Source organism: Panthera uncia, chromosome C2, assembly GCF_023721935.1.
Source record: "Panthera uncia isolate 11264 chromosome C2, Puncia_PCG_1.0, whole genome shotgun sequence".
Lineage (NCBI taxonomy): Eukaryota > Metazoa > Chordata > Mammalia > Carnivora > Felidae > Panthera > Panthera uncia.
The window spans coordinates 109,991,611-110,011,523 of record NC_064810.1 but is presented as its reverse complement, the minus strand read 5'-3'; the positions used below and the strand labels follow the sequence as shown (position 1 = coordinate 110,011,523).

The window sequence follows — 19,913 nt, the reverse complement described above, 5'->3', positions numbered from 1 at the left end:
CTACTTACATTTTGTGATCCTACCATTTTAAAAGATGGTTTGAGAGAGGGAGTCAAACTGTAAGAGAATCTTAACTCTGGAGAACAAACTGAGGGTTGCTAGAGGGAGGTGGGCATTAAGGAGGGCACTTGTGATGAGCACTGGGTGTCATATGTAAGTGATGAATCACTGAATTCTACTCCTGAAACCAGTACTACACTGTATGTTAACTAATTTGAGTTTTAATAAAATCTTGGAAGCAAAACAAAAACAAATGGTTTCCAGGTCTTTGGATCTTACTTAACTACTTCTGTCTGGAAATGACAAATGACTTTCTATCAGGTCCTTTTTACCAGCACTAGCCCCATAACCTCACTTCACCTCAAGAGAAGGGATCTAAATATTACAGGGGTATTTAGTGAACAATAAGTGTCTCTAACACTGCTACTTGATTTTGTATGACCTTGACAAGTTACTTAATCTTCTTTATTTCAGGTATTTATCTGTAATCTGAGACTAATTGAAGACTGGGACAAGTGAGGTTTTAATGTGCACTCTTAGAGGACTGTACTGATTTCACTCCATACTGTTGAATGAGCTTGCACAAGTTTCTGAACTTTGTCTCAGTTTCTCTCTCTCTCTCTCATGTGACAATACTTTTGAACTTTAAATAAGTTTTAATTGTTTTAGTACACTTTCTTGGATCAGAGTAAGTAGTCAAAAACTGTTAGCTCTCTCCATGATTATTATATAATTTTAACATGATTATTATTCACTGGTAATTTTAATTGTAGCAAGACAATAAAAGTAATACAAAACACATATGACCATATCTATATTACTTTGTAAAAGCTCTCAATACTTTTAAAATATTTGTTGGTTCTCCCCAACTCTGAGATTTGTTATTTGAAGCATATACTGAGTTTCTTATATTTGATCATGGCCTATTCTTTAGTAGTTACTACACCTAGTAACTGTGCAATACATGTTTGTTTACTGACTTGACTAGCAACATAATAAAGGCTGTTGGGTATGATAAAATTTGCAACAGAAGAGTTCTTTGTACTTGTTACTAAGTTTAATGAGTAAACTTAGTAACAGGACAGCCAATGAAATGACAGACTAAGCAGTGGAATTTGTGTTCCGGAAGTTAGATGACACTTTATGAGGGTGCCAAAACGTGGGTGTAATTTTCAGCCACTGAATATTTCAAGTGTATTTGCCGTGTCACCAAGTCAAAAGAGCAGATGAGAACCATCATGGGAAGAAAGACCATTTTACTTCTGATTATGGGGGTTCTTGGGGCATATTATGTTTATATACCTGTCCCAGATAACATTGAGGAGCCATGGAAACTAATGTTGGTTAACACATATATGAAAACTTCAACAGATTTGGTAATTATAGAGCTTTATTGACTGACTATTTAACAGTTTAATCAGGAGAAAGTATTTGTATTATTGTTATTTAAAAAAAATTTCTGTCTTGGAAATTTTGTTCGTAAAACTGGCTTGCTGATTTTAAAAACTTTTTTTTTATTTTAACTATTCCTTAATGCAGACCCCTAATAGAATAAATATGAAGGAAGTAGTCAAGTAGCTTTAACTTTAAATATTAAAAGACAAATGTGATCTTTTAAATATTAAAAGACAGGAAGACCGACAAAAAGTCGTATCGTGAGTTTCATGGCATGAATCCTGCCCAAATGAAGCACTTTGAAGTGTGAACTTCAGAAACAGTAAGATTGACTAGCGCTGTGATTAGTTACAGAATTCTGTGCAGTAACCTTGTATTTAAGCATGCAAATGCATTCATACTGAAATATTTGTAAACAAGTCAGCTGGTAAAAAGCCAAAGGAAACTGGATGTACATGATTTCCAGTTGTAAAGCATGACCTGCTAAGGTGCCAGGGCAGCTGGCTGCCCTATCCAGTGTCTCCAGTTGCTCCTCAAAGACTTGTGGTTCTTTTCTAGTAAGGCTCATTATGTGAAATTGAAGCTTTTTTTTTTTCATCTCCTTTAAACATCTTGTAGCAAACTGCCTTCTGGAGCAAAAAACAAAAAAAAATTAGAATAATAATAATTTGAGAACAGTTAACCTGTGTATTAAACACTTGGCTCATTATCTCTTTCCTTGAATTTTTAAAGGTGTTCTTAAATATCTCTTCTGGCATTAATGTAGCTCTGAATAAGTGCAAGACTTGTCTTATTTTCATTTTATTAGTGATTTGATCATTTGTAGTAATTTTGTTAGCAAGTATGTTGTTGGATTTGGGTCAGTTTCACTGGAGTATAGCTTCAACTCTTTATCTTTTATAAGTTATTCTTGAATTGTATTTAAAATATTTATTTTGGTCTATAGTTTTGTTTTCTTTTATTATTTAGATTAATTTTGTGTGTATATATACATATATACACATGTAAATACATACACGATCCTCTCTGTATGTCTTCAAAAATGGTGTCATTTTCCCTCCTAGTACTTTTTAATCTTTTCCTACATTTTTTCTTCCTTTTGATTTTCTCATTTCTATCGTATATAATACCTTGTGTTACTTTCAACTTAGTGTTTATTTCTGAAATTATTTTGTCTTTCATTATATATTCCTCTTCTAAGTTCTACCAGTACCAGTTTTTAGTCACCTCCTTGTTTTGACTAGTGATCACCACCAAATATGTCCATGTCTTCTATGAATATGTATATTTCTCCTTTGTGATATTTCTTCATACCATTCTTCTTAAAATCCATTCTGCAATACTGTGTAGTATATCATCCACTTTGTAGCAATTTTTTTTTTCTAATTTGTTTTCTTCATGAGTTGGAAGCTGTTTGAATAGTAATTCAAACTTTTAATAATTCAATGATGAAGAAAAATGGAAGTCACTGAATATAATCACCTGTCAACTTGTCTGTGATGTAGCATTGTCTCCTGGAATAGAAATATCAAATATAATTAACCAAAATGCCAACTTTGATAGATGGCTCAGCATCACCTTGAAAGGACTTGGAGGTTGCATCTCGTCTTGGTAAGAAGTAACATTATAATCAAATAACATAACACTGTCAGCTCTATCTCGGGGTTGAGGTTATAAGCATTTGTGAAAGTGTTTTCCATCATTATATCAGATTACAAGGTTTTCCTTAATTGTATTGGGACAATTTGAAGTTCCCTAGGTTTGAGACCATTTTTAAAAATACTGGTTTTATCATCTCTGTTCTTTTCCTACATTTGTCATTGATTCTTCTAGCCCTGCTTATTTCGTTTTGCTACTCTTTGGCCTATAAAGGATGAACACTTTGAGGCCCAATTATCTTTTTAGTTTTCAAATTGCTGAATACCTACAATTGATATGCAGATCTGTAACTTGGGTGCAGCCAAAGTCATAGCACTGTTTCTTAAATTTGGATCATCAGAAATTCAGTTTTACTATTTTTCCTTTAGATGATAGATCTTTGGATGATAAAGATGCAAGAAATCATTTTGTCCATAAACTGAAGGGTATAAATTCCAGAGTTGGTCGGAATGTTTTTTTTGTTTATAATTTGATATCTCAAATTTACATTAAAAATCCTTTTAGGGTTTAGAGTTAGTGTAAAAACAGTAAATGATTTGAGAAGATATATCCATTAACTTAAGGCTCTAACTCATCAGACTTCATGAAAGGGAAGACAATTAAAGAAACTGTAAAGCCCTTCTTATTCAGTTCAGACTCCAGGGACAACAGACACTATTTTTAACATACTGATGGCTTCCTAGTCTTTTGTTATACATTTATTACACTCTAGTAGGATCCAAAAGTTTGTGAGATTATAAAGTCATCTTACAAAATTTTATACCTAGTACTGTCTTATACAACATGTGACAATTACTGTTTCTATAACTAAGTCCTTTTCTTTAACTTGCATAACATAGACCATTTTCTATCATTTAAAAAGATATTTATTTGAACTAAACAGTCTCATATTTTGCAGATAAAATACTTGAGTCCAGTGACTTATGTTTTGAAAGAGGGCCTTATATTTTCTGTACTTAGCTTTTATTTAAAGCCAGAGGGCCAACTATATTCCCTCCATGCGGAAAATGTTGTGTTGATACCTACTTTATGTCGTAGGTTGTAGAAATTTTAAATTTGTTAAAACTAAATAAATTAATGCTTAAACAATCTATTGCTTTTCTGTGTTAACATTTAAAATCAGCAGGCCTGATATTTATGTGATTTCTTCAGACATTTTTTGTTAATTGGTTGGAGTGTTTGTGCAAAAGTCACACCCAGCTGAAAAATGGAGAACATTATTTAACACTGTAGAAATAACATAGAAATAAATGACAGAAAATGGTCTACTGGAGGTACAAGTCTCCACCCCTTGTGTAATTGTAGACAGGAGCAATTGTAGGAGACGCCCAAGTTTTGGGGGCATGGTCAGCATGTGTGGTGATATCTGTATGCGGAGTATATCCAAAATATGGAGAAGACCTAAAGCACACTCATAGCTAGAATAATTGGCCTCCCAAAGCCTGTCAGGCATTTGCAGTTCACTCTGCATGAAGTTCTACACTTCTGGCTGCAATTGTAACATGAGGGCAGTCATTTCTTGAAAGTGTATACTTTTTGTGAGTCTAACAACTGAAGTCCCTTTGGAATAGCTGCTGGGCATCAGTAAGGAGGGGGTGTTTGTTTGATGCTTAAACACACACCCAGATGTAGCATTCGTAGATTGGAAAATGCAGCTGGTCATAAAATATAACACCATTCTGCTGGACCCTGGGCCAGCCGCAAGGTGGCCAAAGAGTTAGGTTTCTGTGTTTTCTCTCATACCCGTCAAAGTTCTATGGATACTGAGGGATCCTTGACTGCTGCATCCACTGTCATGCTCTGTCTTCTTCAATGGGCCTTTTGCAGTGATGGTCACTAAGAGATGGCATACTGGCCAGTCAAGAGTGACATCTGCTCCAGAGTCAGACCTGGACTTAATTCCACATCCAGCATCTACTGCCTAGGTGGACATGAACAGAAATTTTAAACTCTCCCATCTCAGTGTACTCAGGTACATTGAGTACCAGGTCTTAGTAAGAATTGAATGGGAACAAGCACAGTACCTGGCAAAAACTAAACACAGTAAATATTATTGTTATTTATATCCATCTCCATACAACTGCCTGTGTTATCACTGTATGCTTGTGATTTTATAGCCAGATAAAACCATATGAAAAAATTTCCCAGCTGAACCTTGGCAATCCTGGATAAAATAAATATTGAAAATCATGTTCAAGTAAAATTTCTGGAAAAATACCTAAAAGTTTTATAGAGATAGAAACAGACATGGATATTGATGTGCATATAAATACAGATTTGTACATGGGCTAGACTTAGATATTAATGAGATCTATAACTTAATATAAATATATATATATAGTGCATTATATACATGTGAGTGCATATTTATATGTGTGTGTGTGTATGTGTGTGTGTGTGTAGCTGTTAGTATTTATCAACCTGTCATCAATCTGTTAGTTGATTTTATACTATCTTTTCTCATTTCTTTTGGTATGCTAAGATGCTAAGGTTCCACTCACTAATATATTTCTCAATGTCTTTGTATAGATATCCTCTGGAGTTTGCTGAATACACAGTGTTGCAGTGGGTTATGGATTACAATAATAAATTAGATATTTATTTACAATACCAAATTAGATATTAGAGATTACTATTTCCCTCAGCCTTTGGATTTCTTCCCCTCCAATAGCTGGGAAATTTGGTGCCTCATTTTCCTTAAATACTTCTACTACTGAAGCTGGTTTCTGTTGCTTCTACTAGGGGAGGTCTGGGAGGATTTGGGAGTTGAGGATGTTCGGAACCCATATAAATGTATGTAATCTACTCAGAATATCACCCACATAATAACTTAGACCAAGCTTTTAAAATGTCTGGTGGATGGTGACTTTACCTTGCATGGCAATTCTACAATTTACAAGATCAAACTTTGGTTCTGCTTTTAGAGCTGTTAAAGATGAGATTTCTTCTAGGGAAAGTTTACAGAGTATCTGCTTTACTGACTGTAACTTGAACTGAAAACCTAAATAACTGAGAATGTAATTTTTCTTTCAGTAATGTTTCAAGTTCAGTTAGTGCTTAGTGCTTGAACTCATTATTTTCACCATAATATTTTTTTGCAATAGCTACTTGATCTCTCAAAACTATCCTTTAATAAGAACTATTACAGTTGTTAATTTAATAACGTTTTTGCTACTACATTTCATGTGTGAACAGATTCTATTTTGCATTAGCAATGAGACAATTTACTAGCTGTAAATCTAACCAGGTCAGTTATCTAATTCCAGCACGTGTCTTAAATGGTCTCCTTTCTTGAGAACTTCTGGGCTATATTCTCTATCAATCATTGTTTTCTTACAATATAGATACTGTTATAAATATCCCAATAGGAACAGTTTGAGAATATAGAATTTGAGGTATACAACCTTTAGAGTGTGGGGTGAAGGGAAGCCACCAGTACTTGAAGCTGCTTGCATCACTGAACTGGTAATTCTCAAAAGGACAACCAGAGGTACGGAAAGCCACATAATTGTCAATGTTCACATAAATATTCATAGGGGCTCAGAGGAAATAATGGCTTTTTCTTTATTTCTACCCTATCAGTCTTACAAGAGTGCCTCTGTGTAACACAATTTAACCTGGCAAGGAGTTCTGGGAAATGTATCTCCCTGACCTACCTTTCAGGAACATGGGGATGATTTGGTGTTGAAATTAGATAATTTTGTTTATTCCCTTTGCATTTATCTCCATTAAGTGGGACAGAGGTTGACCCAACTCTTTAATCGATCACTTAGGACCATACTCCACATGTTTCCAACGTAAGGTTGGAAAACAATTTTTTTGATTCTTGGAATTCCAACATTATAGATCATGGTTTGGCTCCCAATTACCTTTTGAGGTCCTTTTTCTTTTATGCATCCTTGTAGGGACCTGACTTCCTAGCTTTACTAAGCTACCTGCATTTCTCTGATTGAAGTAGGAGTGTACCTGTGTCTTTAATTTTGCCCTAGAGTGAGACTTCCTCCTTTGTTCAGCCAAACTTTGTTCCGTATCAGAGGTCACCTACTATTTGAAAACTCTTCCCTAGGTCTCACATCCAGGCAGCTAGTTTACCTTTCCATTGGCCCTTGCCAAAGTTCATTGTACATGTCTATGAGACATGCAGTTATGCAATTATGTTGCTTTATAACTGCTTATATATATCCATTTCTCCCACTTGACTCTGAGCTTATTTAAAGTAGGGAACTTACCCTGTTGATCTTTGTGCTCAAAGTAGGAAGCCTAGAACCCACCAAGTTGTAATACCTGAATAATTCTTTACATATCTTTTTTTAAATCTAAAGCAACTATTATGGTAAAAAGTCTGAATTTCCAGTCATGGAAATTTCTAACCATGGCATTCAGATTTACCTGTGACAGTATGACACAGGACCATTGGGAGCATATAGCATACTCCTACATGCATAAATAATATTGATATTTGCTATGTGTAACCTGGTGTGGTTCCCCCCACCCGTTTAGGTTCTGTTTATTGAACTATTGGGAATCAACCATGCCATGAACATTGTAATGTTCTTTATGAGCTTTCAAGAAGTCCCACCCACATCTGATGAAAATGTCACTGTGATGGAGACAACTTTCAACAATGTTCCTGTCTGCATATATGTACCAAAATGAAAGCCGGAGAGACTAAGAAGAGGCTTATTTTATATTCACGGTGGTGGTTGGTGTTTGGGGAGTGCTGGTATGTGCCCCTTGTTAGAAATTGTAGTTTATCATACAACACACATTGTATTAAGATGGTGATTTCAACATATCAAGAAGATATATTGTTAAACATCCCAGATAAGCTAACACTTCAGTTGTCTGAAATTCATTTCTTTGAGCTCTGTTAGTTTAAAGGAATTATGTTAAATCTCTTTCTTAAAGGGATAATCAATAGCCAAGGCTGTAGCAAATTTCAGAAGAAAGAAAAGTGTTTCATGAACTTAGAAATTTATTATTGAACTTGTTAATGGCAGAAATGATGGGATGTTGCAATGAAACCAAAATGGAGTACATTGAATACTGAATGAGGAATGAGGAAATGGAGATGTGACTCTAGTCTTTCAATCAGCATAGATATGGAAAGAAATGAGAAAGGTGTTAGATGGAAAAGAAGAGTTGAGTATGAGTATTTTATCTTTATTTTATATAAAAAATGTGTATTTCAATTTTATGTATTTTTAATATTTACATAAATGTTAAATATGTAATATATATCGTGTTACTTTATATAATATAAAGGTTTATATTTTATTTTATGTATAAAAGCATGTTTTATATTTATTTTATATCTACCTGTAGGAGATCTATGAACATGTTTGTAAACTCAAGGTAAAGGTGGGGGTTAATAGAAATATGTTGCAGAAAAGGGGAGGGGGCTGGAGGATGGAATGAGGTTTGCCTGATCTAGAAGATATGAGATGAAATTGGACTTAGTACAGAGGAGAAGGATTGGCAACACATAGGAAGAGAAACACACTCTGCGACAAGAAGAAAAGAGGTGTTGATGGAGTGATGTAGATGGGAAACATAAATCAAAGTAGGAAAGGATGTGATCCTCTCTATGATTTTCTACAAATACAGGCAGTAAAGGCCTTAGCTGGCAATGGAGTGAGGTTTCTAAGACAAAATCTGATAATGCCATGCCTCAGTTTGTTTCCATGAGTCCCTGTTACCCAAAGCCCTTCTTTAAAAATCTTTTCATCACAGTATTACTGAAGAATGAGAATATGCTTACCAAGAGAAAGGAACTAAGTAAGAATAAGCTTACTTAGCAATAAGCAAAATTTTGATGTTTTTTATTTTTATATTAAAAAGACATAAAAATCTATGTTCTAATCCAAAATATAAGAATGACCATTTATCTATCTATCTATCTATCTATCTATATATCTACCTACCTATCTATCTATGAGAGAGGGGGTGGGGAGAGGAAGGGAGAGTGTTGGGGCAGGGCAGAGAGGGAGAGAGGAAGAGAATCCCAAGCAGGATCCATGCCCATTCTGGATCCAGAGCCTGATTCAGGGCTCTGTTTCATGACTATGAGATCATGACCTCAGCCAAAATCAAGAGTCACCTAATTAACTGAGCCACCCAGGTGCCCCAAGAATGACCTTTTTATATAAATGTTAAGTAAAAGTTTAAAACTTAGTGTGTATTTGATATCTTAAGAATATTCAGTACCTGACTTTGGAATCTCTTCTTTTCATGGCCCACATGATTTAATGTTTGTGACAACTACATATTCTGATACTTCCCCTTGTAACACTTGGTGATTTCTCCCTCCTCTCATTACTGGCAAATTCTATTTTATCTTCTTGAAATTTTCTTATCTGCAAAAGGAAGCACTTACCCAATCCCAATAGCAAATATGTGTGATTCATCCCCACTCCGCTCACAAGACCAAAAAAGCTCCAGAAAACACATTTTTTGTCTGCCTAGAACATACAAATATATAAATCAGGTTTTAGCTTTCCCTACATCCTCTTTTCTTTAGTTTTCTCTGGCAGTTTTAATAAAGTCTAATGCCATTTCCACATGACACTTTCTGTACCCCTCCATTAAAACAACTAATATTTTTTGCATTGTTGCTTTTTATTTATATGCCTGGCCCTCCTTGCCCCTGTCTGTGGTAGAATGTGACTTGCTGAAAGCCAGAGGGTTAATTGTCTGTGGTTATTCTTTCACCACCTACTACTTGCTGAACGAAGGAGGAAGAGATTGATCTTAACGAGGGTGAATTTGGCTTACGTTATCCAGGGTGAAATGTGGGGAAGGACAAGAGAGTTGACAATGCGTATATCATAGGATCACTGAGCAGAAGAATTCATGTTTTATACCTATGATGAAATCCTAGAAATAGTTTTCCCAGAACATTTCAGTTAGGAACAAATTATAGTTATAAGCTCTGTGTTGATGGAAACACTCATCGATACACTGGTTAGTTTCTGATTTTATTTCCTTTCATTTCAGCTTTGCTTAGTTATGACTTTCTGTCAAAACAGACAGGGGATAGATTTGATGTTGTTGTCATTTCAGTCAAGTAAGAGTACTCTTGATTTGTTAGAGTTTGGGCCAGATACCATACAGAGTAGGATGCTCTAAGCTGTCTTAGTCATTCCTTGGTTATTCTAGGGGTGTTTCAAATAAAATGGAGAAGGTGAGAATAGAGAACATGAACTTCACATGACCAGAAAAGAGTCAGAGAGAAAAGAGTTGTACAGTTAGGTCAAGCGGGGATCAAAAACAGGAAGTCAAAAAACTGTTACAATAAAATTAAACTACTGCATCTTAGAGACAAATGACCTCTGCTGGATTTCTAGCCTACTCTTAATTAGCAAAGTAAAATGAGGGCTTCAGGGTGAGAGAATCAGGTTTAAAGGCTGGTTCTAGAATTAATTGAATAACTTTGTACCAGATAAATACCATTTTAGCTCAGTTTTCTCAGATGTAAACTGAGAGTCATATAATATTTTCTGTATCACAGAGTTGTTTTAAAGATTAAGTGCTCAAATAAATTTAACACAATTAGTATAGAATATTTCATGGTACAAGCCTCCATTAAATGTAATTAGTAACCAAATAACGTATTGGAATACAGGCACAATCTACTCTCAAAAAAACATTCTACATCAATTATTAATAATAAAAACCAAAACAAATGGGAATAAATAGAAAAATGAAGAAACTGAAAAAAAAAGGATAATAGTGACTACTTGCCAACTTGATTATTAGATTAAGTTGGAATAGAATAATTCCTAACGTTTGTTTGCTATTTATTGGTCACTAATAAAGTAAAATGATTACAAAGAAAATACCATTCTGGTAAAAATTTATTTAAGGGAAATTATCACCTGAGTTTTTTCCCCTAAGTCTTAGCCAAGTTTTGCATTCAAGCCTTTATTTATGTAAACATGTAAAAATTTGTAAAGGCTTTTATAGCAAGCATTATCATAAGAATGACATTTGTCTTTGGATTCATAATGACCTCAAATACCAGGTTTGCTAAAGAAAATGTTTTTACTTATGATTTTAAGGGTTAGAGAATGCCCCCCCACACACACATTTTATTTTTTGAAAAATAATTGGCTTAACGAACATTGTTATTCTGCCCACAGCTACAGACTAGCCCCTAAATATCACTTTCCAAATCAATTTGAAGACGTATATAATGCATTAAAGTGGTTCTTACACCAAGATGTTCTTGATAAATATGGTGTGGATCCTGAAAGAATTGGAATTTCTGGAGATAGTGCTGGAGGGAATTTAGCTGCAGCAGTGACTCAACAGGTATGTTGCTCAGATTTTTTTTTCTAAAAATATCTTATCCTTAAATATTTATTTCAAACATTAAAATATCCATGCAAATTATGTTATGTTAATATGTTAGAAATTAGAGATTATACATAGAAATCAACATTAGAGAACATTTGTATCCTGAGTGCTTCTATTCCTACCTTCTGTCAGATTTTTAAAAAATAAAATGATAAAGTACTCTTTCCAGGTCATTGGTTTAAACATCATTAATATGTCGGCTAAGTGCTATGCTATTTTGTTATATTAGGGCTGGTATTTGTGCAATCAGCCAATGATACCAGTCACTATAGTTACAAAATCAGATTATTCCAGTATTCTTCATGGCATATACTAAAACTTACATGAAAACTATTGTTATCAGAATAATCATCTTGCCTATAGACAAAAAATGTTAACAGGTTTATAGATACTACTTACTTGCAGAAGGAATTATAATTTTCAGATGCCAACTATTACACTATCTCTATGGTATTTAGCCAAACTGGACATCTAGTTTTTAAATATTTTTAAGTTTATTTATTTATTTTGAGAGAGAGACAGAGAGAGTGAGTGGGAGAGGGGCAGATACAAAGGGAGAGAGAGAATCCCAACCAGGCTCCGCACTCACAGGGGCTGGAACTCAAGAACTATGAGATCATGACCTGAGCCAAAATCAAAAGTAAGGAGCTTAATCCACTGAGCCACCCAGGTACCCCAAAACTGGGCATCTATTAACTATTAATTTGAAGTGACACATAATCATAATTAGTCTAATAATGAGTAAAATTGTTATTCATACTGGTTATCTGACCTAAATATTAAACCAGGCACCAGTGGCATGGAAGAAATGTTCTTATATGAAAAAAAAATTACTTGTAGATTTAAAAATGAATATCTGCAATTCAATAACTAACTCTAATTATAAATATTGCTCATAAGTTTATTATGCAATCAAACAAAACTTGCTCTTGATTTTGTTGATTATTCATTTCTATACACATTTTAAAGTATATAAGTTTTGGCTATTGATACCTCCAGAATAACCTTCTTAAGATTTGTAGACAAAGGAAAGATACAAATTTTGGGATTTTTATAAAAAATACTGCAGAACAGATTTTCTGCTACTTCCCAGAAATTTACTTCCCTACTGCCTACTCATTGTCACTCTGAGAGGCATCTTGATGCAGTACAAAGGGTATATCAGAAGACATGGATTTTTGGAGATAATTTCTTTTTATCATGTCACATAATGAGCCCTTTCTCTTATGTAGTTCAGACTTCTACAGTGGTGAACCAATCAATTCTGACCCGTAATTATTAAAATATAATATTCTGGAGAGCATTAAACTGCTAATAACATATGAAAGATTTCCAGGCCAAAAAAATTGTTTTTAATTATTTTAAGTTTATTTATTTTCAGAGAGAAATAGAGTGAGCAGGGGAGGGGCAGAGACAGAAGAGAGAGAGAGAATCTCAGACAGGTTCCACACTGTCAGCACAGAGCCCTATGTGGGGCTTGAACTCACAAATTGTGAGATCATGACCTGATCCAAAATCAAGAGTTGGGCACTTAACTGACTGAGCCACCCAGGTGCCCCTAGGCCAAAAAGTTTTTTATTTTTTTTATTTTTTTTTTCAACGTTTTTTATTTATTTTTGGGACAGAGAGAGACAGAGCATGAACGGGGGAGGGGCAGAGAGAGAGGGAGACACAGAATCTGAAGCAGGCTCCAGGCTCCGAGCCGTCAGCCCAGAGCCTGACGCGGGGCTCGAACTCACGGACCGCAAGATCGTGACCTGGCTGAAGTCCGACGCTTAACCGACTGCGCCACCCAGGCGCCCCAAAGTCTCGCCGCTAGAGAGGCTCACGCCCCAAAAAGTTTTTTAAAGGGTATGGAAAAAAAAAAAAAAACACATGCAAAGATAACCTAGCACTCAATGTCTCTCTGCTCTAATGGCGTATGTGAATCAAAAGAAAACTATTCAACCAAGATGAGCTACAGAGTTGCAGTCAAATTCCAGGGCCCTCCAAAAAAACAGGGACACTTATGAAGTACTTCTGATTTTAAGTGAGGCTCTAAAGAGGTATGGTCTCATTGTTAGGGGGAGTATGATACAAAACAAACCATGTGCATTTAGAGTCTTGCTTTGTATCACCTGAATGGTTGTGGGAAATCTGTCCTTGAACTTAAATTAAATTGATGAGCAATTGATATTCAAGTATACTTAACAGTGTATAAAAATCCTCCCTGAAGAAATATAGTATCGTAATAGACTTCAAATTATTCCTGCAAAAATTTTTCAAAATCAGTAGCCAGCACAGAATAAAACATATCCAAGCAAAGTAAACAAGAAGCCATGAAGGGAAGCAAGCAGAATCAACAGACAAAAGAAAGACACTTCACAAAATTCAGATACTGCAATTATCAGCCACAGAATATAAAGTAACTATCCAAGTTTCTTCAATTAATTCACAACCATGATTGCAAATTTTGGCCTAAAAGTAGAATTTTGAAAAACAAACAAAAGTCCAAAACTAAAAAAATAAAATCAACAAAATTAAAATTTTATAAATTGTTTAAGTGGTTTTACACAAGCTGTAGATATCATTTATAAGCTAAAAGATGGGCCATATGACTCATGGATGACTATGCACAATGAAGCATAGAAGCCCAGAGAGACAGAAAATACAGTAGAGAAGATAAGAAATATAGCAGATACAGCCTGAAAATCCACTAGCCTTTTAAATGTTATGCCAGAAACAGAGGGGAAAGAATGGGAGAGAAAGGAAGATTTAAGAATACAACAATATTAGAGCATTTTGCAGAGCTGATGAAAGATGTCAAGATACCGATAACAGAAGCTCCATGAACCTTAAACATACTTTTTTAAGAGGTTAAAATTAAATAAATAGCTAGAGATAAATGTATACTTAGATATACAGACAACAAGGCAAAAGTGTTGACAATCAATAACCCAAGATACAACAGAAAGAAATAGAGGGGCTCCTGGCTGGCTCATTCGGTAAAGCATGCAACTCTTGATCTCAGGGTTGTGAGTATGTTGGGTGTAAAATTACTTAAAAAAATTTTTTTAAACCTAAAAAAAAAGAAAGAAAGAAAATCTTAGAGAAAAAAGGGTATCTTCACAGAAGTACAAATCATACTGACAGCTTACTTCTCAATAGCGAGAATGTAAGTTCTAAGTCAGTGGAATATCATCAAAGTGCAACACAAAATTACCGTTAACCAAATTCTTTGATGCACAAAAATATTACTTAAGAATAAAGGAGAAATAAAGGCATATTCAGATAAGCAAAAACTAATAGAGCTGCTATTAATAAAACACACTAAAAGGTGGTTTAAATAAGTGTTTCAGACAGAATGAAAATGCAGATAAAAGTTTATAATACAGGAAGAAGCAAAGAGCAATAATGTGGCAAGATGTAGGTAAATCTTTTTTTATTAAGATGTAGGTAAATCTTAAACTCGGAAAGTTTAAAATAATAAGATATATAAAATTAAAATATGAGAAAAACAAATCATAATTTCAAGAGTGGAGGAGAGGATAGATTTTAAGTCTTCCAAGCTCTTTTGATTGTCTAAGAAGAAATAAATGATAGGTCTTTCATAATTTCATTTGTTTTTGAGAGGTTAAGAATATACCTTATAATTCTTAGGATAATCATTTAGTGAATACAAATAGGGAGGAACCTGGGTGGCTCAGTCAGCTTAGTGTCTGACTCTTAATTTCAACTCACATCATGATCCCAGAGTTGTGGGATCCAGCCCCGCATCAAGCTCATGGAGTCTGCTTAACATTCTCTCTCTCTCAGGGGTGCCTGGGTGGCTCAGTCAGCTGAGTGTATGACTTCAGCTCAGGTCATGATCTCACAGTTCACAGGTTCAAGCCCCGTGCTGGGCTCTGTGTTGATAGCTCAGAGCCTGGAGCCTGCTTCAGATTCCCTGTCTCCCTCTGTCTCTACCCCTCCCCAATTCGGGCTCTGTCTGTCTCTGTCTCTCTCTCTCTCAAAAATAAATAAACATTAAAAAATTAAAAAAAAAATGTTCTCTCTCTCCATCTGCCCCTCTCCCCTGTTCACTCTGTCTCAAAATCAGTTAATCAATTAATAGAAATGGGGTATAACTTGTAAACTATTACAGGAAAAAAACAGAATAATGAAAAGGTCGACCAATCTGAAAGAAGTCAAAAATAGAAAAGAAGGAGGATTCACAAAATAAAGTGGTAGATTAAAATCAATTATTTTAATAATTACAGTAAATATTAGCGGTCTAAATAATCTGGTTGTAGGACCAATATTGTCAGATTAAAAACGTAAGTAAGCAGAAAATTTGAAAGTAAATGGTTGGAATATGTATATCTGGAAATAACATCTAAAAGCATTGCTGCCAGGTTAAGAAGATCACATCATTACAGAAAAGGTTAAACCATCGAGAAAATATACCAACTCTGAATCTGTATGGATTTAGTAACATGGTCTTAAATATATGAAGAAAATATTAACAGAACTACAGTGAAAAACACAAATGTTCGGAACCACAATGAGAGATTTAAAAAGAACTCTTTCAGTAATTAAGAAAAACAGTCAAAAATAACAAGTGTATAGAGGACTGGAATAATGATTAATACACTTAACTCAAGGGACCTGGAAAGAACAGGGAAGAAAGCAAGTACATGTGATCATTTTTAAAAATTGACCAAGTACTTGTCCGTAAAGCAAGACTCAAAAAATCACCGAATTTAAATCACACCTTTCGGACTCTTAACCACAGTGCAAAAATGTGGGAAATCAATAAGAAAAAGACCAACAAGAAAACATCCTTCTTTTTATGGAAATTTAAAAAATACAAGTAATTACCTATGGGCCAGTACTTAATAGAATATATATCTTGTATATATTTTCCCCACATTTAGAACAATATTTATAGGAATTGTATTTTAAAAGCATATGTTTGAAAAGAAGAAAGGCTAGAATAATCATTTGACTCAAGAAATCAAAGAAAAAAATAGAAGGAAGATGATAACGATAACAGAAATTATATTCAAAATCAAGTTTACAGTAAATGTGAACAAAAAGCAAAAAGTTAATTCTTTGAAAGGACTAATAAAAAATTTAAATCTCTGGAAAGACACATGAAAAAGAACAAAGTCAGGCATAATAATGTCAAGATTGAAAAAGGGACAATTCTGCAGTCCCTAAAATATGAAAAAGAACTAGCCGTCAATGAGTTCAGAATGAACATTGTAATCTTTAAAAGAGAAATTTGGAAAAACTTTAAAGTAAAAATGATATTTCATAATATTTAAATACAATAGCCAAATTCCAAGAAAAATATAACTTTCAAAACAGAAGAAGAAATGACAATCTGAGATATTTTATAATCATTAAATTAAATCAATAATTAAAAAATTGTACTGCTAAGAAACTTCACTGGAAATTTACACAAACATCAGAAAGAAACCACTCCAAATAAATACAAAATATTCAAGAGAATAGGAAAAGAGTGTGCATTCTTTAATTATCTTCAGAGAAGCACATTGTTTATGTTATATCTGACATAAGGAAAGAAAACAGTGGGCCAATCACATTCAGCAAATGAAGATATTACCATCATGAATAAAGTATTAGAAAAATATACATATACCACATATAGATTTACCATGACCAAGTTGCTAATAATGCAAGGAAAAGTACATTTTACAAAAATAAGTGAATTTTACCACATTAATAAAGGAAGCAGAATCATACTAGATGCAGAAAAAGCATTTAGTAAAAGTCACAGTAACAATTATTGGTTCACTAGGAGATGGAACATCCTTAAACAGGTAAACTATGTTGATTAAATGTGTACAAATGGTATAATTTTAAAGAAATACACAGAACTAAATACCATAAAATGGGGGATGAGGAGGAAATGGCAGTGCAGTCCTTTTGGGGAGGAAGAGGGTATGTGGTCAATTCAGGGTATATGATAAACTCCTTGAACATAGTTACATTTAAATTTCTGTCTTACAAGGCTATATATTTGATTTTATATGTATTATGTTTAGCTACAAAGGCAATTTGCTTTTAATATGCATGTTCAAAGATTTTAGCTACCTACCTGTAAAGTTGAATTTATTGGTCAAATATAAAATAGTTTTGTATCTTTTCTTAATTCAATCAGCTACCTCTTAGCTACCTATTTAATGATTACCACACATCTGCTAATGTAAACAGTGTTCTTCATACTAGATAGTGAGCTAAATGGAATGTAAACTTATCTGAGACAAAACACTGAAATGATTATTTAACTTCAGTACATATTTTTCTACATAAAACAATTATTTTTACATAACACAATATGGTAATGGCATATATATATTTTATTTTACAAACTATAATTACTAACTTGCTTTAAATGCAATGAAATAAACAGTGCTGCCATTTGCTGTTGCTAGTATGTAAGTCTGTGTGTGTGTGTAAAATGTTATATTTATACCAAATGAAAAAATGTCAGAATGCTTTCCTTTTTCAACTCTATATTAAATTTTTAGAAATAAACTTAAATTTAAACATTATACTTTACTCTGAGGAGCATAAGAGTACATGTGGCTTCAATAATTACTACTTGTGACCTATGCTAACAGATCTCAAGGTTTTGTATACATCAGAATCACCTGAAAGACTTGTTAAAACATAAATTGCTGGTTCCTCCCTACTTGAGTCAGTGTGTCTGGGTGAGGACCCAAGGATTTGAATTTCTAATAAATCCTCAGCTGATGCAGATGCTAATGGTCCAGGGACCACACTTTGAGAAGCTAATCTATAAGACACAATGGGTCATTCCAACTTGCAGGACCAAGTAAATGTACACAAAAACATCTGCTAAACTTTAGTGCTCAATGTTACTGGTCTCCAAATATTTTTGATCATGTGTCCTATTAATAAAAGAAACCTCTAGTATACCCCCACAAATATATGCATATTAATTTATAGATAAATTTGTGTTAATGCACTAATGTAATTTGAATATTTTAAAAACATAAATATTCAAATGAATTAGACTTTTGCCTATGATTCATGTGTTTTGTATCAGAGCCAAATTAGAATGTTAGTTAGATGATCTTTCCTTTAAATGTTAAGGCCTATTGATATCATAATATATGTACATACTTGCTTTACTTAAAAAATGTTTCCTCTGATTGCCATTCTTAGTTGTCAGGGTAGATATTTTGCTTTTTAATCACATATTAGATGATCTCTTTCCCCACTCATGAGGAAAGTTGTACAAATCATTTTGTTTATATTCACACTATTTAAGTTAAGACACGTAGTCTTCAATATAATATTGAAAATTGGAAAGTTCTTTGAGATCTATTTTTTGTTGTTTCTGATTATCTTTTTGAGATTCTGGATTTATCCTATATCCACCTACTGTTTGTAAATAAAAATATTTTTAAATAAAAATTATTTTCTGAGCAACTTATTTAAATTATTTTCAGCTCATAGATGACCCGGATGTCAAGATCAAACTCAAGACCCAGTCTTTAATTTATCCTGCTCTTCAGACTCTTGATATGGATTTACCATCATATTGGGAAAATTCACACTTTCCACCTCTGCCCAAATCACTGATGGTCAGGTTCTGGAGTGAATACTTTACCACGGACAAATCACTTGCAAAAGCTATGCTCTTCAATCAACATGTACCAGTGGAATCAAGCCATCTGTTCAAATTTATTAATTGGAGTTCTTTGCTCCCTGAGAAGTTTAAGAAAGGGCACTTTTATAACAGTCCAACTTATGGTCGTCTGAGTTGGCTAAAAAATATCTAGGATTTCTCGATGTGAGGGCATCCCCCTTGTTGACTGATGACAACAAATTGCGAAGTTTACCCTTGACCTATGTCATCACCTGTCAATATGATGTCTTAAGAGATGATGGAATCATGTATGTCACCTGACTTCAGAATGCTGGAGTTCAGGTGACCCATAACCATATTGAGGATGGATTCCATGGAGCACTTTCCAATTATGCACTTAAAATTACACATAGAGTAGAAAATCAGTATATGAGTTGGCTAAGTGAAAATCCATAGTAAAAATCTGAGGAGGGGTCCATAAAATATATATAAGCCCCAGAATAGGAAACAACTTAGAATCAAAGGTTATGTTTGGATTGATGTTTATCATCTGTGACCTTTCTAAAGTCTTCATAGCCATCATGTTGTTTGTTTTTTAACTCAGAGAGTTCTCTATTTCTTGTCCTAAGTGTTGTTTATTCACTTCTGTACCTTAGAAAATATTTACTTTCCTGTATATTCTTTTCTTCCTGCTGTTACTCATTTCTTTAGCTCTAATTCACAGCTCTAGTTTTTTTGTTTGTTTGTTTGTTTGTTTTTAATATTTATTTTATTTTTGAGAGGCAGAGAGAGCATGAGCAAGGGAGAAGCAGAGAGAGAGAGGGAGACAGCACAGCTTCACCTGAGCCAAAGTGGGATGCTTAACCTGACTGAGCCATCCAGGTACCCCACAGCT

General features: G+C 34.0%; 1 protein-coding gene across 1 annotated transcript; it reads left to right on the top strand.

The window, feature by feature from the left end:
- The first annotated feature begins 1,238 nt into the window (after nt 1–1,238).
- On the top strand, nt 1,239–19,474 carry AADAC (arylacetamide deacetylase). Its single transcript, XM_049629207.1, is given in 6 exon segments — nt 1,239–1,376; nt 7,555–7,777; nt 10,051–10,120; nt 11,196–11,367; nt 18,879–19,182; nt 19,185–19,474. Coding segments are annotated over 6 exon segments (1,197 nt in total).
- The last annotated feature ends 439 nt before the right edge of the window (nt 19,475–19,913 follow it).